We start from the raw sequence: 16,070 nt of genomic DNA on the forward strand, positions 1-16,070 counted from the left end.
TGTGGTTATAAACCACCCATTTCATCACTCCATTTTAAAAGTTATCTTAAGAAAGAAAGATGATCCACAGGAAAAATAAAACTCTGATGTGATAGCTCTGATGTGATGAACTTCTGGAATTCCCTTCTGTCTTTATTTTTAACAGTTCCTTCACAGAGGAAAGTAGCCAGTATATGATAGCATTTATTTGTAAAAGGTTTCCATTCTCCTCTTACGTGAGGATCACAGACTGAGTCTTTCTTCCATATTCTGCTCCAAATAGTTCACTGTTAAAGAAGTTCAAATATTGAATTGACTGTAAGGAAACTAATTTTCTCTTCCTTATTAAAAGGACCACAGCGGGATGCACAAGCAGCACGAGAGTTCATCCTGAAGATGTTCGTAGACCTGAATCCAGACAGTGACAAAATTATCTACTCCCACTTCACATGCGCTACAGACACAGAGAATATCCGCTTCGTCTTTGCTGCTGTCAAGGACACGATCCTTCAGTTAAACCTGAAGGAGTACAACCTGGTCTAACTGTGCCTACAAGGCCCTCCAGAACCAACTTTGCGTGATTGAAGATACACAAGAGGGACTGTATTATCTGTGAAAACAATTTGCATAATACTAATTTATTGTTGGCCTGGACTCTGTGAATGTCCACAGAGTTTGTAGTTAATATTATGATTTTATTTAAACTATTTGGAGGAAAACCAAAAGATGCTGAAGTACATTCACAGCACATTTCCTCATTTTTTAGGCAAAACCTTGTGACTCAATGTGTTTTAAATTCTCAGTCATACACTTACAAAGGATAGCAGATTTTTGCTATTGAAGCAAAATCAAGCTGATTTCCTGTTTCCCTGACCCTCTCTCTCTCCCTCCTTCCCCTTCTTCTTTATCTTTTTAAAGGTACAATGGCCTTTTTTCCCAGTTACGTTCCTGGGTAAAATATTTTCTGTTGAGTGATTTGGTCAGGAAAATGCTATCAGCAGAATTTAAGTCATCAGTCCATTCTAATTTTACAGTATGTACTTTCTCTGAAGGATCAAAAGTATTGATACTGTGATTTTTAAATTCTTGACATGGGTGTTTTCGTTCTGTCTTCACTTTTGGGACTACAATATTGGAATTTCAAAATAGATTTATAGTTGCGTATGGATACTAAATTTAATCATTTTCACATTTTGGAAAGATGCACAGAAGACAGTAATGAAATAATTAAGACACAACCTAGGATGTACATGGAATACGATAGAATCTCTTTTTAATTGCCATGTGCCATTTTTTCTCTCTTTTATTCACAAATGCCAAACAGAAATGTCATAGACACTACATTTTCCCCAGTGGCTACAGCCTGAAACAGTGTTTTTGTTTCTTTTTTCTTTCTTCAGTTGTGTGTTTTTTTCTTAAGTTAGAGCTTTTTAATTTTTTTCCACAGTAGAAAAATTATTTTTATTGTATAAAATTAATGTTGCCAAATCTGGCTTTTTATAAAATCAATACTCTTAAAACATAAGATACCGATTGAAATGCCAAACTGATGGGTTGGGAACTGACCTGATTGAGTCAACTGCCAAACATTTTCAGCTCCTTGTTCCCTTTTTTGGAAAGCATTCCATTTGCAAATGCCAAAAACAACAGTGTGAGTGAATACGCTACAAGGTGCACCATGCACATGCATATGGTCTACTATTTTAAAGACAGTTTAAATCTCTCTTTATGTCAGGTATGGCATGAGATTGGTTTCTGTAATAATATCAAGGCACATTTAGTTGTACAACAAGAAATTATTGATGAGAGATCACAACAGGGAACCTTTCCTGATAAGGTTGCTTGTTAACTGATTCATAGACATTCGATAGGCTTTCATCAAAATAGCCTCTCTCGATGTTCTTTAGAAAAGATTTATTAATGTAAATGAAACAGTGAGAAAATCATTCTTGAAATTTTAATGTGCAATTTTTTAACAACAAAAATGCAGCACACATTGATGAGCCTTTATTCTGCAGCTTAAGTTGAAAGGTGTTTTTTGACCAGGTGCATGATTGCTAGCAAGCTACAGAAGACTCAGAGGTCAGACATATAATTAGATTGAATATCTGCAATGCCAATTAGCACTAGAGTGCACTTAACACAGAAATTGCTGCCTTATAGCAGCGTATGGGAGGTGGAAAAAAGAATGGCTTATTAGTTGATTACCAAAGTTAACAATAAATACTAATGAGACGTTTTTCATCTTTAACCCTCCCAACTCCAAAACAAAAATAATAAGAACAGTTGCTATTTTTTGCTCCCTCATAAAACACCTTGTAATTTAAAACTGGTTGTAGGTATAGTGCAATTATGAATGCTATAATCATTGTACATACATCTATATATATATATGGCAGCATCCATATTGGCTTTGTAATCATTAATTTTTGGCAAATTGAATGTGCTGTATTGATATGTATCTATGTAATTGTATTGTATGTCTTATAGCTAATTCACATTTTAAATAATGTTATTTTATTTACTTTTTTAAGAGAGAAGAATGTAAATTTTGTCAGTTTATTTCTGACTAGGGATTTGTTGTTGTTTTTTATTTACAAAACAAAAAAATACTATAGTACAGAGTGGTACTAGCATCGTGCTGTATAAAATCATTTGCACATTCCTGAGTAGAAGTAAATTGGAGACACCCAGACAGAGGCCATTCGTATTTGAAACTGCTTAAAGCTTGTCAGGGCTTTATACAGATTTAGAAACCAGTTTTATTAGAAGAACTTAAGCCGTTATATATAGGATTGGAACGTAAGCTCTTAAATACAAATTTAATTTATTTTTGGCAGATTTTCATTAGATTACTTTTACCTTTCTAAGAGTTTTTTATTAGAAAAGTGAATTTAGAGATGATTCAAGCCATTGCACATAAGTAATAGTGGGTACATGCTGTTTCCCTGAAAAAAAAAAAAAACAGATCAATTATACAGTATTTCAGAAATTCCATAAACTTTAGATATAACAACAACAACCAAAAAGTCACTATTGTTAAGAATTATAAGGTGTTAAAGCATTTTAATTAATAAAGCTAAAGCAGATAGATGTAGGTTATAAAAAATGACACTGACATTTTAAATAGGTGATCAGAACAGTTAGTCTTATATACGGCATTACAAAATTCGTCCTGGTCTTGCTGTAAATGCAACAGAGCTTCTTATTTTACAGTTCCATTGTTGATAATATCCCTTCTTTTAACCTGGGAATACATTGGCCATGCTGGTGTCAGTGATATAAATAAAACTGTAGCCAGAAAAAAAAGAAAAAAAAAAAAAAGAAAAAAGCCAGTGGTGTCTAACAAAGGTATGGTTTGGCGGAGCTTCTTTTTGTTTTGTTTTGATTTTTGTTATGGGATATTGGGTGTGGGAGAAGGAAATGTGGTTCTAAGTTTTGTATAAAAAACAAAAGTTTACTCATGCTTTATAGTTATATTGTGATTGCAAAAGTTTTCAAGAGTGTGTGCCACTAGGCTACTTCTGGTATATTTTAGGTAAGTTGAACCTGTGGCAGTGTTTAGATCATTTGAGCATGTTCTGAAAAAAAAAAAAAAAAAGAAAAAAAAAACAGCATGCCAAGGCAAGCTTTACATGAATCACCTAACACAGCATTGCAGTGTGACAGTTTACAGAAGCATTTCCTTTTTAAATGACACAGCTGTTCCCACTTGCAATATATTCCGTTGTTGTTGTTGTTGTTGTGTTGTTGTCGTTGCTGTTGTTTTAATTGGTGGTTTCTACTATGCCTTATAGTGCTTGAGTCTAGAAGTTTGTGCCTCTAACATGAAGCTGAAGGCAAAAATAAGACCGAAACCCTTTTAACTTTGCCAAAATTATGTGATTTCTTTGAATGTCATAAATGGGGGAGGAGGGAAGGAAAACGTCATGGGAACCTGTGTATTCTAGATGTTCGCTAGCACAAGAAAGCTGTAATATGTGTTTTACAGAAACCTTAAACTTGCCTTTTTCACAAGTCAACTGGCACTGTCCTTACATATATAGGGTGATGCAGCTATAAGGGCAGTTTACTTTTTATAATTCAGACTCTTTTGATTGTCAAGGTGTATGAACTGTAATTTTTAATCATACTGCCACATGATTGTGAATCACTTTTTTAAGTTTGAACATGGAGGAGACTTTTTATGCTGGATATCAGTCAGAATTGACTGCATGATTTGCAAAAACTTTAAATAGGGGGAAAAGGGCTGCATATAAAGACGTTGCTAGACTCCCAGCCTTTGGTTGTAAGGTGCAAAAGACTTTCAGATTACTCAACCGAATAATCCTTGCCTTGCTACACATTCTTCATAAAAGAATGAAGTACTAGGAGAAAACAAAGACATGTTAACCCACATGAAAAAAATAAAAATTACCCAAATAATTTATTATACGTGCTGCTGTTGTTGGAGCTCTGTGCATGGTTATCCTGCATACTATTGCTTTAGTAAACTAATGAAGTGTGCACAGCATATTAACAAGGCCTACAAATGACCTACCTCTAGTTAGGAGACCAGTAAAGTCAATGCGTTTTGGAGAACCATCATAACACAGGAAGTTAAAATGGCCTGGTGTAGGTAGTCAACTACTGTAATTTAGAAATTCACACTTCTGTAAATATACAGTACCTGTTTTGACATAAACCATACATTCTAAAATTTAGTATGCATTAGACCACTGAAGCCATCTGTCCCTGCCTAATTTGTTAGGTCAGTAGAGATCTTGCAAAACCATGTTTTGTTTCAAAGAGTTATCGATATTTCCTCTTTTTTGACTTGTATTTACCCATAACATTTTGAGTTGTATCAATCAAAACAGAAACATCTCCATGTAATCAATAATCCAGTCATTATTTAGCTAGTTAAAGTGATTTTACTGTAAGTTTCACTTGAGCTTTTTCACAGTAGCCATGCTGCAGGGGAAAAAAAGGAATAAAGGGGATTTTGAAGACAGTGTAAAAAAAATACATGATCAAGTAAACCAGATCAATCTTACTGTAAAGCTGTGGTGTTTTTTTTTGTTTGTTTGTTTTGTTCGTTGTTGTTTGTTTTTTTTTTTTCTCTCAAAATACAGTCTAAGCTGAAGTCTGTTGCTGGATTCCTCATTTACCATGCTGTAGGAAATCCTTATTTGACTTTTTCTTTTTTTTTTGGCCGGGGGAGGGGGGAGGGAGGGTAGGGGAGGTGGTGTTGGTGTCAGATACATTTTTAAATTTACAGTATTTAAAAATAAAGATCATATTTGCTGTTCTTAAAGTGTCATTTAAATGCATGTATTGTCTGTTGTTTGATAGACAGAAATAGTGGTTTGAGATTTAAAAAAAAAAAGGCAAAACAAACAACTCATATTGTACAATTACTGGCCCTCAAAAATGTAGCTGGTTAAAAATACAGTATTTTTGGCCATAACTTTGTACTATAGTATCTTAATTCCTTGAAATCTAGCTTTTCTTAAATACTACTTGGGCTTATTGTTCTCCCAAAATATTTCTTATTACGATAAATGTTGGATAGATGTGTTACTCTGTGATTACTTTTTTAGTTATACATGCTCGCTCCTCATTGTCTAAATAGTAGAATTTCCAGAATAACTTTATAACAGCCAGATGGTTCAAAACATTTAAGGTTTGGCAAAATGGAGACAGTTATTTGACAGTATTAATAATGGGCTTTTTTGGCTTGCATACAATGGAAACTCAGAAGCATGGGGGAAAAGAAGTAACAAATCTATATCTCGTTAATAGAAAACTTTCAGAGTTTGTAGATGAATTTCTTAAGCATTTGGTTGATCGCAGTTCTACTGCAAGAGCAGATTTTTTTTTTTTGATCTTTTTGTTTGCCTAAATCATGATAGGAATAATGGAAAGATGCCTGCATGTTGCTTTTCAGGAGTCTGGCTCATATCTGATCAACAGTCAGTGGATCTCAAACTTTCATTACAGAAGAAACAGAATTTCAGGCCACTTGCAAAAATGAATTTGTTTTCTATTATGTGATTACAACAATTCAAATAAGATTCTTGGAATCCAAGTAATTTTCCTAAATAAGGGCTTCAGTGAATTGCTATAGATTTTTCTTTCCTGGTGCAGAATGTAAGGGAGAAGGATCAGTGAGGAAGGATTTGTTTTACCTTTATGTCTCAGTGATGGTAACATCAACAAAAATAAAGTGTAAGTTGTGGTATTTAAGATATGTTAAATAGATGTAGAAACTGTGATGAATTGTGCATGGTTGTGATATAAACGTAGATCACATACTATGATCATACCACCTGATTGACAACCGCTTTGTACTGTGCTGTCCCAAACTCCTTACAGTTCCAGAGTATTTATAGACTGAGAAAACTTAGTGTGCCACAACATACACAATTGCCAGCTCCTCAGGAATGTATCTGGTACCAGTAGCAGTGAAGTTTCACAAGGCCCAGAAATTGCAGTCTCATAGCTCATTGCTACCACAAAGAGCTACCCTCTAAGTTCTGTTCAGCTCCAAGTCTCAGCAGTGTAGTCTTTTACCTCTCCCTTGTGTCAGCCCTGACAGTTGGTCAGCCAATAAACAGGGTGGGGGAAAAAAAAAAAAAAAAAGTCATTTTTGCTCTTCTTGCTGTTCTAGCAGCCTAATTTTCAGAGTTTTGAGCTAATCAACAGTTGAGATGTAATGTAAATGAAATGCTAACCTGACTAAATGGAAGAGGTAGAACTGTGTGACCACCAGAAAGTTTAGATGTTAGAAAAAAAGGAAGCAAGACTCCCCCTCCTTTTAAAACCTAATCCTGAGATTTCTGTGAACAGTGAGTAGTATATAAAACTATACAACCTTCATTTTATGCACCTCAGGGGCTACTAGCTATTCTGGCTTGGGAAAGGTCTCACTTTGAATGGTCTTGACTGTATTTTCATCCAGGAAAAACAAAACAAAACAAAACAAAAAAAGACTTAAAGAAATGTTAAGGCGAGGAAAACGTTTCTGCTCCCCTCTAAGAATAACAAGCTTGTGGTAAATGCGGACTAAACCCAACTGTAGTCAGACTGAAGCGAACAGGGCATACTTGCTGTTAGGGATGGAGAAGTGTAAGAATTGGGCTTTCATTATGTACACACACACACACATCCCCACCCCCTCGTCCCCCAAATAAATAAATAAATAGCTATCCTTCTTAGATACTCAAAATGCCATGTTGCTGAGTGTGACATTCAAGGTTTACTGTGTCCTTGTCCAAGGTGCTCCTTCTCTATTCACATTCACTCTCCTCTTTCACAATGATTACTTGCTTCCTGCCTTCCAAAGAAAATATTTTTACGGCACTGCTTTATGTATGTACTTTCTAGAATACTTTCTGATCCTTCTGAATTAAGTGTAAATTGCTCTGCTGATACTGAACAATTGATGGCATGAAAAAAAAAAAAAAGCTGAAGACCAGCACTTTTTGCTTATTACATATCCCTCTTGCCGTTTTGTTCTGATTATTTTTCTGCATCTTTCCTTTATCCTGTTTGTCATACAGAGAAGGTTGGTTGAGGTATCAGATTCAGTTCTAACAATGACTACAAAATTGATTATACTGGCTAAATTAAAGACAAACTGCTAATAAAAAGTGCCTGTAGTCAGGGGCAGAACCATTTAACCTTGTGGAAATGCATTGCAGGAAACAAAACTCCATATTTTCAATACAATTACCTGAAGAATATAGTAGGTGAATGTGGTCCAAAGTGGGCCAAAAATACTCATTTTAATATGTCATTTCACATTGTCAATAGAGAACTGTATTTGCCAAAATGTTACTGAAATTTCACTTTTTTTCCTACATTCCTGTATGAGGTGATTCATGCAATGATGAGACTGGCACTCAACTGAAGAGATGTATTAATTCGACAATAAGTTCAAATGTATTCTTGCAGAGATAAGTTATTACATAAGATTACTTTATATGATGCTAACAGAAAAAGATGAGTTGCATGCAGTAAATAATTAAGATATTGCACTTTTATACATTTATTATAAAGAAGAATCACTCTCTCCCTGAAAATAAAATTCCATTTATCTCAAGATGAAGTATCTGGAGTCTCTTAACAATTGTCAGTTAAATGTGCACACAAGTTTGGTTATTGTCTAATAGAGATTAATTTGTTACCACATGGTGTAGAATATTTGTTTTATTCTGAGTGCTGCTTTTGTGAAGTCAGAGCAACGTTGTGTATCAACATCTTGATTTCCACTTTTCTCAGGGGGATATGGAAGGTAAATTTTCACAGTTATTTATAAGACTTGATTTATTCTATGTTAAGAAACTGACTGCAGTGTAAAATCCGTGATTTAAGGTTTTTCTTAAAATACTTTAGAACTTCAGTGCTTTATCTGACCTTACCTAAGTTAAGCAACCTGAGTGCAATTGTAAGGCAAAAGGACAGATATTAACTTAATCATATTGGATACTGCCCTTGCCTAATAACCTTTAATTTTAATGTATAAATCAGTAATATCACTATAGTTTAGCTGATTGAGCTACTCTTTTTGAAATGCAGCAGGCTACTTTGACAGATACTAAGACAAAAAGAAAAATAATAAAAAATTAGTTTTCCTTATTTACATAATCATAGTATTCAGATTCTTGACCAGAAGCATTCAAATGCTGTTACGACTAATACTGGTAAAAGCAATGTAATTGTTTTTCTATATTACTTATTAGGGTGTAGACGTTTTTCACATCTCTTTGAGGAAAGTATAGAAAAATGGCCCAAGTGGTTATGTATCATACAATTGTCTTTAACATTCTTGTCTTACTTCTCACACGCACACAAATCCAAAAGTAGTGTATGTTAAGAGATGTCTCCTGCTTACTCTGGTGTTCAAGAGTTCAGTAATAGATAAAGTTGCAGAATATTCAAAATGACCTCTTGAAAGGGCAACAGAGGGGAATAGTTCAATGCTGCAAGGCACAGAAGGCTGATTTTGCATCCCAAATCAAGCAAGTGAAACTGATTTCCCTAGCTGATCTGCAAAATATGCATTACTCAGTTACTTTCTATGTCTTAGCATTAGAAAATGTGGTTGTAGCTCCAGTAGCGTAGTAGAATATCTTCTTAATTCTTCATTCAGTCATTCTAATGAAAATAGAGAGATAATTTTATGCTAGGCTGTAAAAATGGAATGCAAATTCCTTTCCCCAGCTTTCTAGCACATAATGTTTTGATTTGCTGTCATAGAGAGCCACAAGTATATCCTTTGTTTATTATTTTATTGCACAGCAAGTAAAAATTTCTGGTCTCTGCCACCAGAAATTTAATACAATGGCATACAAGGTTAGATGCTGCAGACTTCATTTTCTGCAATCTATTCATATTCAATTAGCTTTTGCTTTCAATAATTCTGTGCTCAATCCATTGCAATAATGAAAATGGATTCATTTATCTCCCTGACAATCTTGAGTAAAAATTTGACTTTACAGAGGTGATGAAAAGCAAAGCTGCTTCTCAGAGAAGGCTTTTGTTAGAGCTATCACCTGAAATTTCCCAATATTTACTTACTGGTTACAGTTCTTTAAGTCAGAAAGGCTAAAGAAAGCATGCAAGTCCACCACTGATGGAAGTCTGTCTTGAATAGTCTGGCTGAAGACTCTATGGGCATTATTAAAAATGCTAGCAATTACTTGGAAATGTCTATGTGGTACAGTGCTATCATTGTGACCTTCTGTGCCACCTGTGAACCCAGGGTCCCAAAGGCTGGAAATTTTAGCAGGAAGTCTTTGCTTGGGATGTTTCTTCATTCGGAGCCAGAGCAGCTCTGCTACTCTTCTGGAGGAGCAGAATTTATTTACCACACACACTTCACTTTTTTTTTTTTTTTTCCTCTCTACCTCTCATTCTCATTTTCATTTAAAAATAAAAATAATAAAAAAGTCCAGGGCAACCAAGAAGACTAATAACATACTACACTCACATTCCAAGCAATAGTTTTTATTACTCTCGTCTGAGTCTGCAGGAGACCAATAGGATTATGAATACGATCCCTGGCTATTGATTCTGAGCCTGTGCTTACAACATCAGGCCTGTACCATCTGGTGGCACGACATATGTAGGTACCCTTGCTCTTCAGGAAGATGCCTTTACTGGTACTGTATTAGCCCATTTGGAGTTTACGATATCTCAAGTGGCCAGAGAAGTAACTGATGATACAGTGCTCTTAAAGGTGTATGTACTGAGATCTATAGTGAGAATAACTATGACTGTGAAATGTCTGTACACTGAACTGATACAGCAGGAAAATACTTTATTTTGGGGGGACACTTATTCAGTGACTCCTTATTTTTAGACCAAAAGTACACTGAGAAATAAATAAATAAATAAATAAATAAAATCTGAGATGTTGAGGCTGTCAAGAAAAGAAAGAAATTAAAGAAAAGGCAAGTTCAAATTGTATCTGTACAATGATACCCTACCTAGCTATAAAGTCAGGAGCTGTGGCACTTATGAAATGGCACATAAAATAACAAACAACTTAAAGCTAGGCAACACTGTTTTAACATCTTTCACTTCAGAAAGGCACAACCACTTCCAAACATATTTGTATATATGTACATACACAGCACTTAAGCCATTTTATCATGTCACACAGATAATGCTTACCTATTTAAAGAATCTCTAGAAAGCTAATGTAAAACCCTTGTAATGTCATTCATTTTTAGTGAAAGCTAGAAGAATGTAATTTGCCAGTAACTAAAGATATTCAGGTATTCAGGATATGAAGAACATACACACATGTTCATCCCTTCCTTCCTGAGCCTGTGGTGTGTGCCATCCTTTGTACAAACCAGATGGCAAACAAGGTGGGTGGGATAGGTGCATGGCCTGTAGGTATTGCTTCAGTCAACATTTCCCTAACCATGTGTTAATAAGTATTTGGACAACGCATCACAAACTATCAGTTCTTTGCCTCTTGAGGCTTTGGCCACTGAACTCGTTTATTCCTTTTTAGATAACTTAGCATAATAAAACTGCATATGTTTCTGTTGTATGCAGTATCCAATTCTATTTGGATTCAGAGCCTTTAAATGAGAGTTTAAAGTTTGGAAGCAGAAGGCATAGGGAAAAGTAGGATCAAGAGTTTTGTTCAAACATCACTATTTGTGTGAAATGTAAATGAATTGTACTGATTAAATGGAGAAATTTTTCTCATTCATAATAGACCATTGGGCCTGATTCTTTATTCAGTGGAGCACCTGATGCGACAAATATAATTAGTTTATCTGCAGTACTTTAAGAAAAGTCACGTTCACAAGGAAATGTGTCAGAAAATGATAAGAGAAAGAAGTATGAGAATAAATGAGTCCCACAGGAAAGTTTTTAATGTAAAATGCAGACAGAATTCCAGTATTCTCATGGTTCTAGCACTGATATGCCAAACCGGCTTATATCCCAACCCTTTGCAGCTGTAATAAATACTATGTTAAGATGCTTTACCACTTGAGATTTTTCACACACCTGTGTCTCATTCTGACCTGTCCCTTCACCACTAATGAGTCCTCTGTCAGAACTGGATGTGTCTTCTGACTTACTGTCTCACATTCTCCCAACCTCTTGAAAACAAATCTCAAGTTTCTGAATGCCACTTTGTCAACTAATTTGACTACAGAGACTAGGGAAAAACAACAGTAGATTTACAATGAGTCAAGAGCACAGGCACAGACCCTGGGAGAATGCCATCAAATGCATTCACAGTGGCTTGGTTTCTTGACTTCACAGATTTTAAGATTTTTGTTGGACAGTGAGTTGGTGAGAGGTTTACTGGGATGAAAAATTTACAGAAACAGAAAGCCTACAATTCTGTGCAGAAAAAGTGACAGACTTGATTATAGTCCAACTTTCTTTCCAACAAACAGAAAAAAAAAAAGTTAACTATTCTCTTTAGTTTCCAGGAGAAATAATTGAACAATAGGGATAGTAATTACTCTGCAACTGGTAGGTCAACACAAGAGAAGAGACCAGTAGCAATAATTCTGAATGGGATTGTTCAAGTATATTGCGTACACTAGAAAGACAACTTTCCTCCATGCTGAAAGGAAAATTTTTATTTCTACATTAGAATTAGTCTTTGCCTTTCAATCCGTTTTAGTCAAACCCAGGACACGACCGGAATCACATTATTGATATTTATGAGAGCAGACCTGCAAACTGGATCATAGAGTTCATTAGCAGGAACTTGATGATGGAGTCAGTGAGTTTGACCTCTTAGGTGGGGACACATGGCTAGAGCTCAGACTGTCTTTGATAAGTATGAATTTTGTGTTTTCTGTAATGAACAACCTTTATGTAGTATTGAAAATATTTAATTTATCTCTGGATGTACACTCCTGTTGATTGGCTCAAAGACATCAAGGGGACACTAGCATGTTTTCCTAATTTTATTTTGACTACAAGTCTTTTAAATGTTACTTTCCACAACGCATATACATATCTCATGATCAAAACTATCTGTCTATATTTGGCCTGAGATCCTCAGAGGAGTAGTGTGGTAATTGCCAGACCTTCCTTGAGTATCTTCTCAGATAAGCTTGCAATTTGTAACATGGGTTTTTGTGTCTACCAGGGTTAAAAAATAAAATAAAATTTAAAAATGTCAGGGAATATCCAAGAGCACTGTGCATATTATTCTATGATTTTATGAAACACATTCTAACCACAAGCAGATCTAGTTTTAATCTGATTTACATTTGAGGGAAAGCAATTTAAATATGGCTTACACTTCTTTCATTACTAGCCATAGTATTTGGTTATTTCAAAATGTTATGGGTGGAACTCAGAATCACTTGGCATTGCTCTATCTTTGCCAATTATCACTCAGTCTGACAGTAGATACTTTTCTCCAGCTTTAGCAGCTGTTTTTGATAATCCAGTTCCCTGATAGATTTTTATTTTTTTTTTTTTAATTTGAGCTAAATTAACCTTTCTTTCTTCATTGAAATAAATTAACATTGACAGGACATGGCATTGCTGCTGAGACATTATATCAGCAACCTTAATGTATTCCATTATACAAAATAATCAGTGTGAATTTTAATCACTTTTATCGATGTATTACATTTATAAGTCTAACTTTACATTACATGTCTAATTCTTTTTGAAATGTCAAACATTTTCAGAAATGTTGTTACTAATTTCCTATCTTACTTCTTTACTCGACTTCTTTCAACTGGATTAATCTAAAAGTAATGTTTCTGAGTCTTGTGATTAAGTTGGATAGGCAATCATCTGTTTTACTGGCAGTGGCTTGTTTGCAAAACTTCATGTATTAGAATTATAAAATGCTTGGTCTTGTATGCACCAATGGTATTGTCTTTTGGAAGCCAGTCTGTATCTTCATAAAAAACAGCATTCACTTTTGATAAAAACATAACAGCTGTTGAAATGTATTGTAAGTTCTAGGCCTTCTTCTTTTGTTTTTGTACTTTCAACCACATTAACTCATTCTTACTGCTTTTTACTTACTGCTAACTCATTTACTAAACGTAGAATTTTTTTTCCCCGACATTTTATGTTGTTTTCATTCAATGGACATGTATAAATATAACTTTGTTTTGTTCCTAACCTGCTCTTTCAGAGTGTGTGAAGATACTGTTGGGATATAGTATTTAAAACTCACTTTGGTATAAAATTTCATTATTTCCTTTGAATCTTGTTACAACTTAGATTTTGCTCAAAATTCATTGATTCAACAATTCAGACCATACTTCAGTTATCCCTATATGATTCTTTAAATGTTCTCCTTTACCCTGATCCATAAGCATAGTATTATGCTTTAACAGTATTAAACTCTTAAATAAACTCTTATTTAAACACTTAAATAAGTTAAAACTCTTCATTCAGTATGGCTCACACCATATCAATGTTGGTTTTACATTAACATATCTGATTACAACCAATGCACTAAGAACGCATAAAACTACCTGCTGGGCATTTTTAGTTAAACACACCTTTTCTCGTTATTTAGTTCCTGGTAACTCAAAGCTTTGAGGGCATTGAATACATGTAAACCAATGCATTGATTAAAAACTAAAGCTGGCAAGGTTAGAAAGGAAGAGAGGAAGAATACTATAAGCCATGAATTCTTGAAACAAGAACACAACTCATTACTCCTAAAGCCCCTGCCCATACTGTGATACAAGCTTTTGTTTTGGGGAAAACGAACCTAGCCAATAATAATTTAAAAAAAAAAAAAAAAAAAGTCTTTTTCTAATAATTATACGCATAAACTTTTTAAACTTTTTTTTTTTTTTAATGAGTTTAAGTGAAAAAGATTAGTCATCTAACCAGAAACCAGTTACTGCAAGGAAGCAGTAAGAAAAATTCGATTACATTTATTGTGTGTTAAAAGAAGAGAGATTCTGAAAGTAATCTATGTGCCTGATACTTCAAAAAAGTGCCAATTTACCAAGGCTAGGGCAAATTATGAGTGAGTTCTGGAAGAAAAATAAGCGTGGTGTACTCTAGAGAAGAAATTAGAATTTTTAAGAAATGTGTTAGGTCAAGAAAATAAAAAGATTCTGTACCAAGGCAATTTGGCTAAGAGTTCATCTTGATACAGTTGCTAGGAGAAGGGAAAAATGCGTCATACACACAAAAAAAGTAAAGTTAAAAACTAATCATAAGTCATAGGAATTTGAAGGGAGCATATGCAATGGTAAAGGGAAGATTAAGTACAAGCTGCTCTTAGGAATAAGGTGACACTAGCAAGGCAGATATTTTAAAGTATTCTAAAGTATGTTAGGAACAAAAGTACATTAGCAATGTTGTAGGCCCAGCATGGTTTTACAGACATGGTAAAACATGAGGACAAAGAAATAAGGAAATATGCATGCCAGACCTGCGGGGAAAGACAATTAAATACTTTCAAATCCATTAGTAACTGGGGACAACTCTGAATAATACTCAGTAGGAACTAAAACAGACCCAGATATCTTGCAGCCAAAAGTTTGAAGGAGATCTCTTGTTCTGTTTGATGTGATATTTTAATGTATCATGAACTCCGAGAGAAATACCAGACGATTGGAACAGCGTGGCTGTTGTGCCACTATCAGCTATAGTTTAATTAATTAAACATTGCCATTGGTCAGCAAAAGTAAACAACACGATAATTTTTCAAAAATATTTGCCCGAATGTTACCGAATGCTTTATGATAAACTGAAGAGCAGCACTAGAAGTGATATAATCAGGCTTCCTGTTCCAGCTTTGCCATAGTCACTGTATGATCTAGTGCAAATGGATTCATTGCTCCCTTCCCTATCAGATAGGGGTGCTGGAGCAGGGAGACTAAAAACAGGCTGTACAAGCAGGCTGTGGTGAGAGGTAATGCATCAATGCTAGTGAAGTTTAGACTACGTGATAGAAGATAAAATAAAAATGCAAAACTTTATTGTATTTGCCAGCAATAGAAACATGTAATTTTTCCAAAACATCTTTTAAGCCAGTACGTTCCTATGTCCCACTTTGAACCTGGAGTTATTTGATGTGTTATTTATCACCACCTTAAAATAAGTATGTGAATCTGGCAGAATCTAAACACTGCCATTGGGACCCATCACTAGCAGGAGACTGTGGTTTTATTTCCTATATAGATACAGAAATATTTATGTAATATTAATTAGTGGCTTTAATAGTCAAAATATGGGTTTTCTTTCCTAAAACAAAAACAAAAACAAAAACAAAACAAAACAAAACAAAAAAAAAAACAGGTTTGCAGGCTTGAAGTTAAATATGCATTAGCTCCTTTATTCCTGACCACCATAAGCCTTTACCATACAAGACATTAGTAACTCCACTAAGAGCATGTACACGTGGAGTTACTTGGAAAAATATACCTATGTAGTAAACCCTTAGGATTTAAGAGAGGATTCTTTCTTTTATCCTTCCATTTATGAGAATGATCATCTGACAATTCCTTTGCTTCCTCATTTGCTCATCTCCCTTTTTTATTCCTTTCATGACTTCAGCTACATGAGCAGTTTTATTTTGCTCTTACCATTTTTCCCTTGTTTTCAGTTTTAAAATAACTTCATGT

General features: G+C 34.6%; 1 protein-coding gene across 1 annotated transcript in view; it reads left to right on the forward strand.

Moving 5' to 3' along the window:
* Window positions 1-13,866, forward strand: part of LOC106045450 (guanine nucleotide-binding protein G(q) subunit alpha) — a 142,769-nt gene extending 128,903 nt beyond the window's left edge. The window contains exon 7 of the mRNA XM_066988741.1: window positions 332-13,866. Coding sequence (XP_066844842.1) covers window positions 332-522 — 191 coding nt within the window. The 3' untranslated portion in view covers window positions 523-13,866. The remainder of the gene's footprint in view (window positions 1-331) is intronic.
* Window positions 13,867-16,070: the final 2,204 nt, after the last annotated feature.

This window comes from Anser cygnoides, chromosome Z, assembly GCF_040182565.1.
Source record: "Anser cygnoides isolate HZ-2024a breed goose chromosome Z, Taihu_goose_T2T_genome, whole genome shotgun sequence".
NCBI lineage: Eukaryota > Metazoa > Chordata > Aves > Anseriformes > Anatidae > Anser > Anser cygnoides.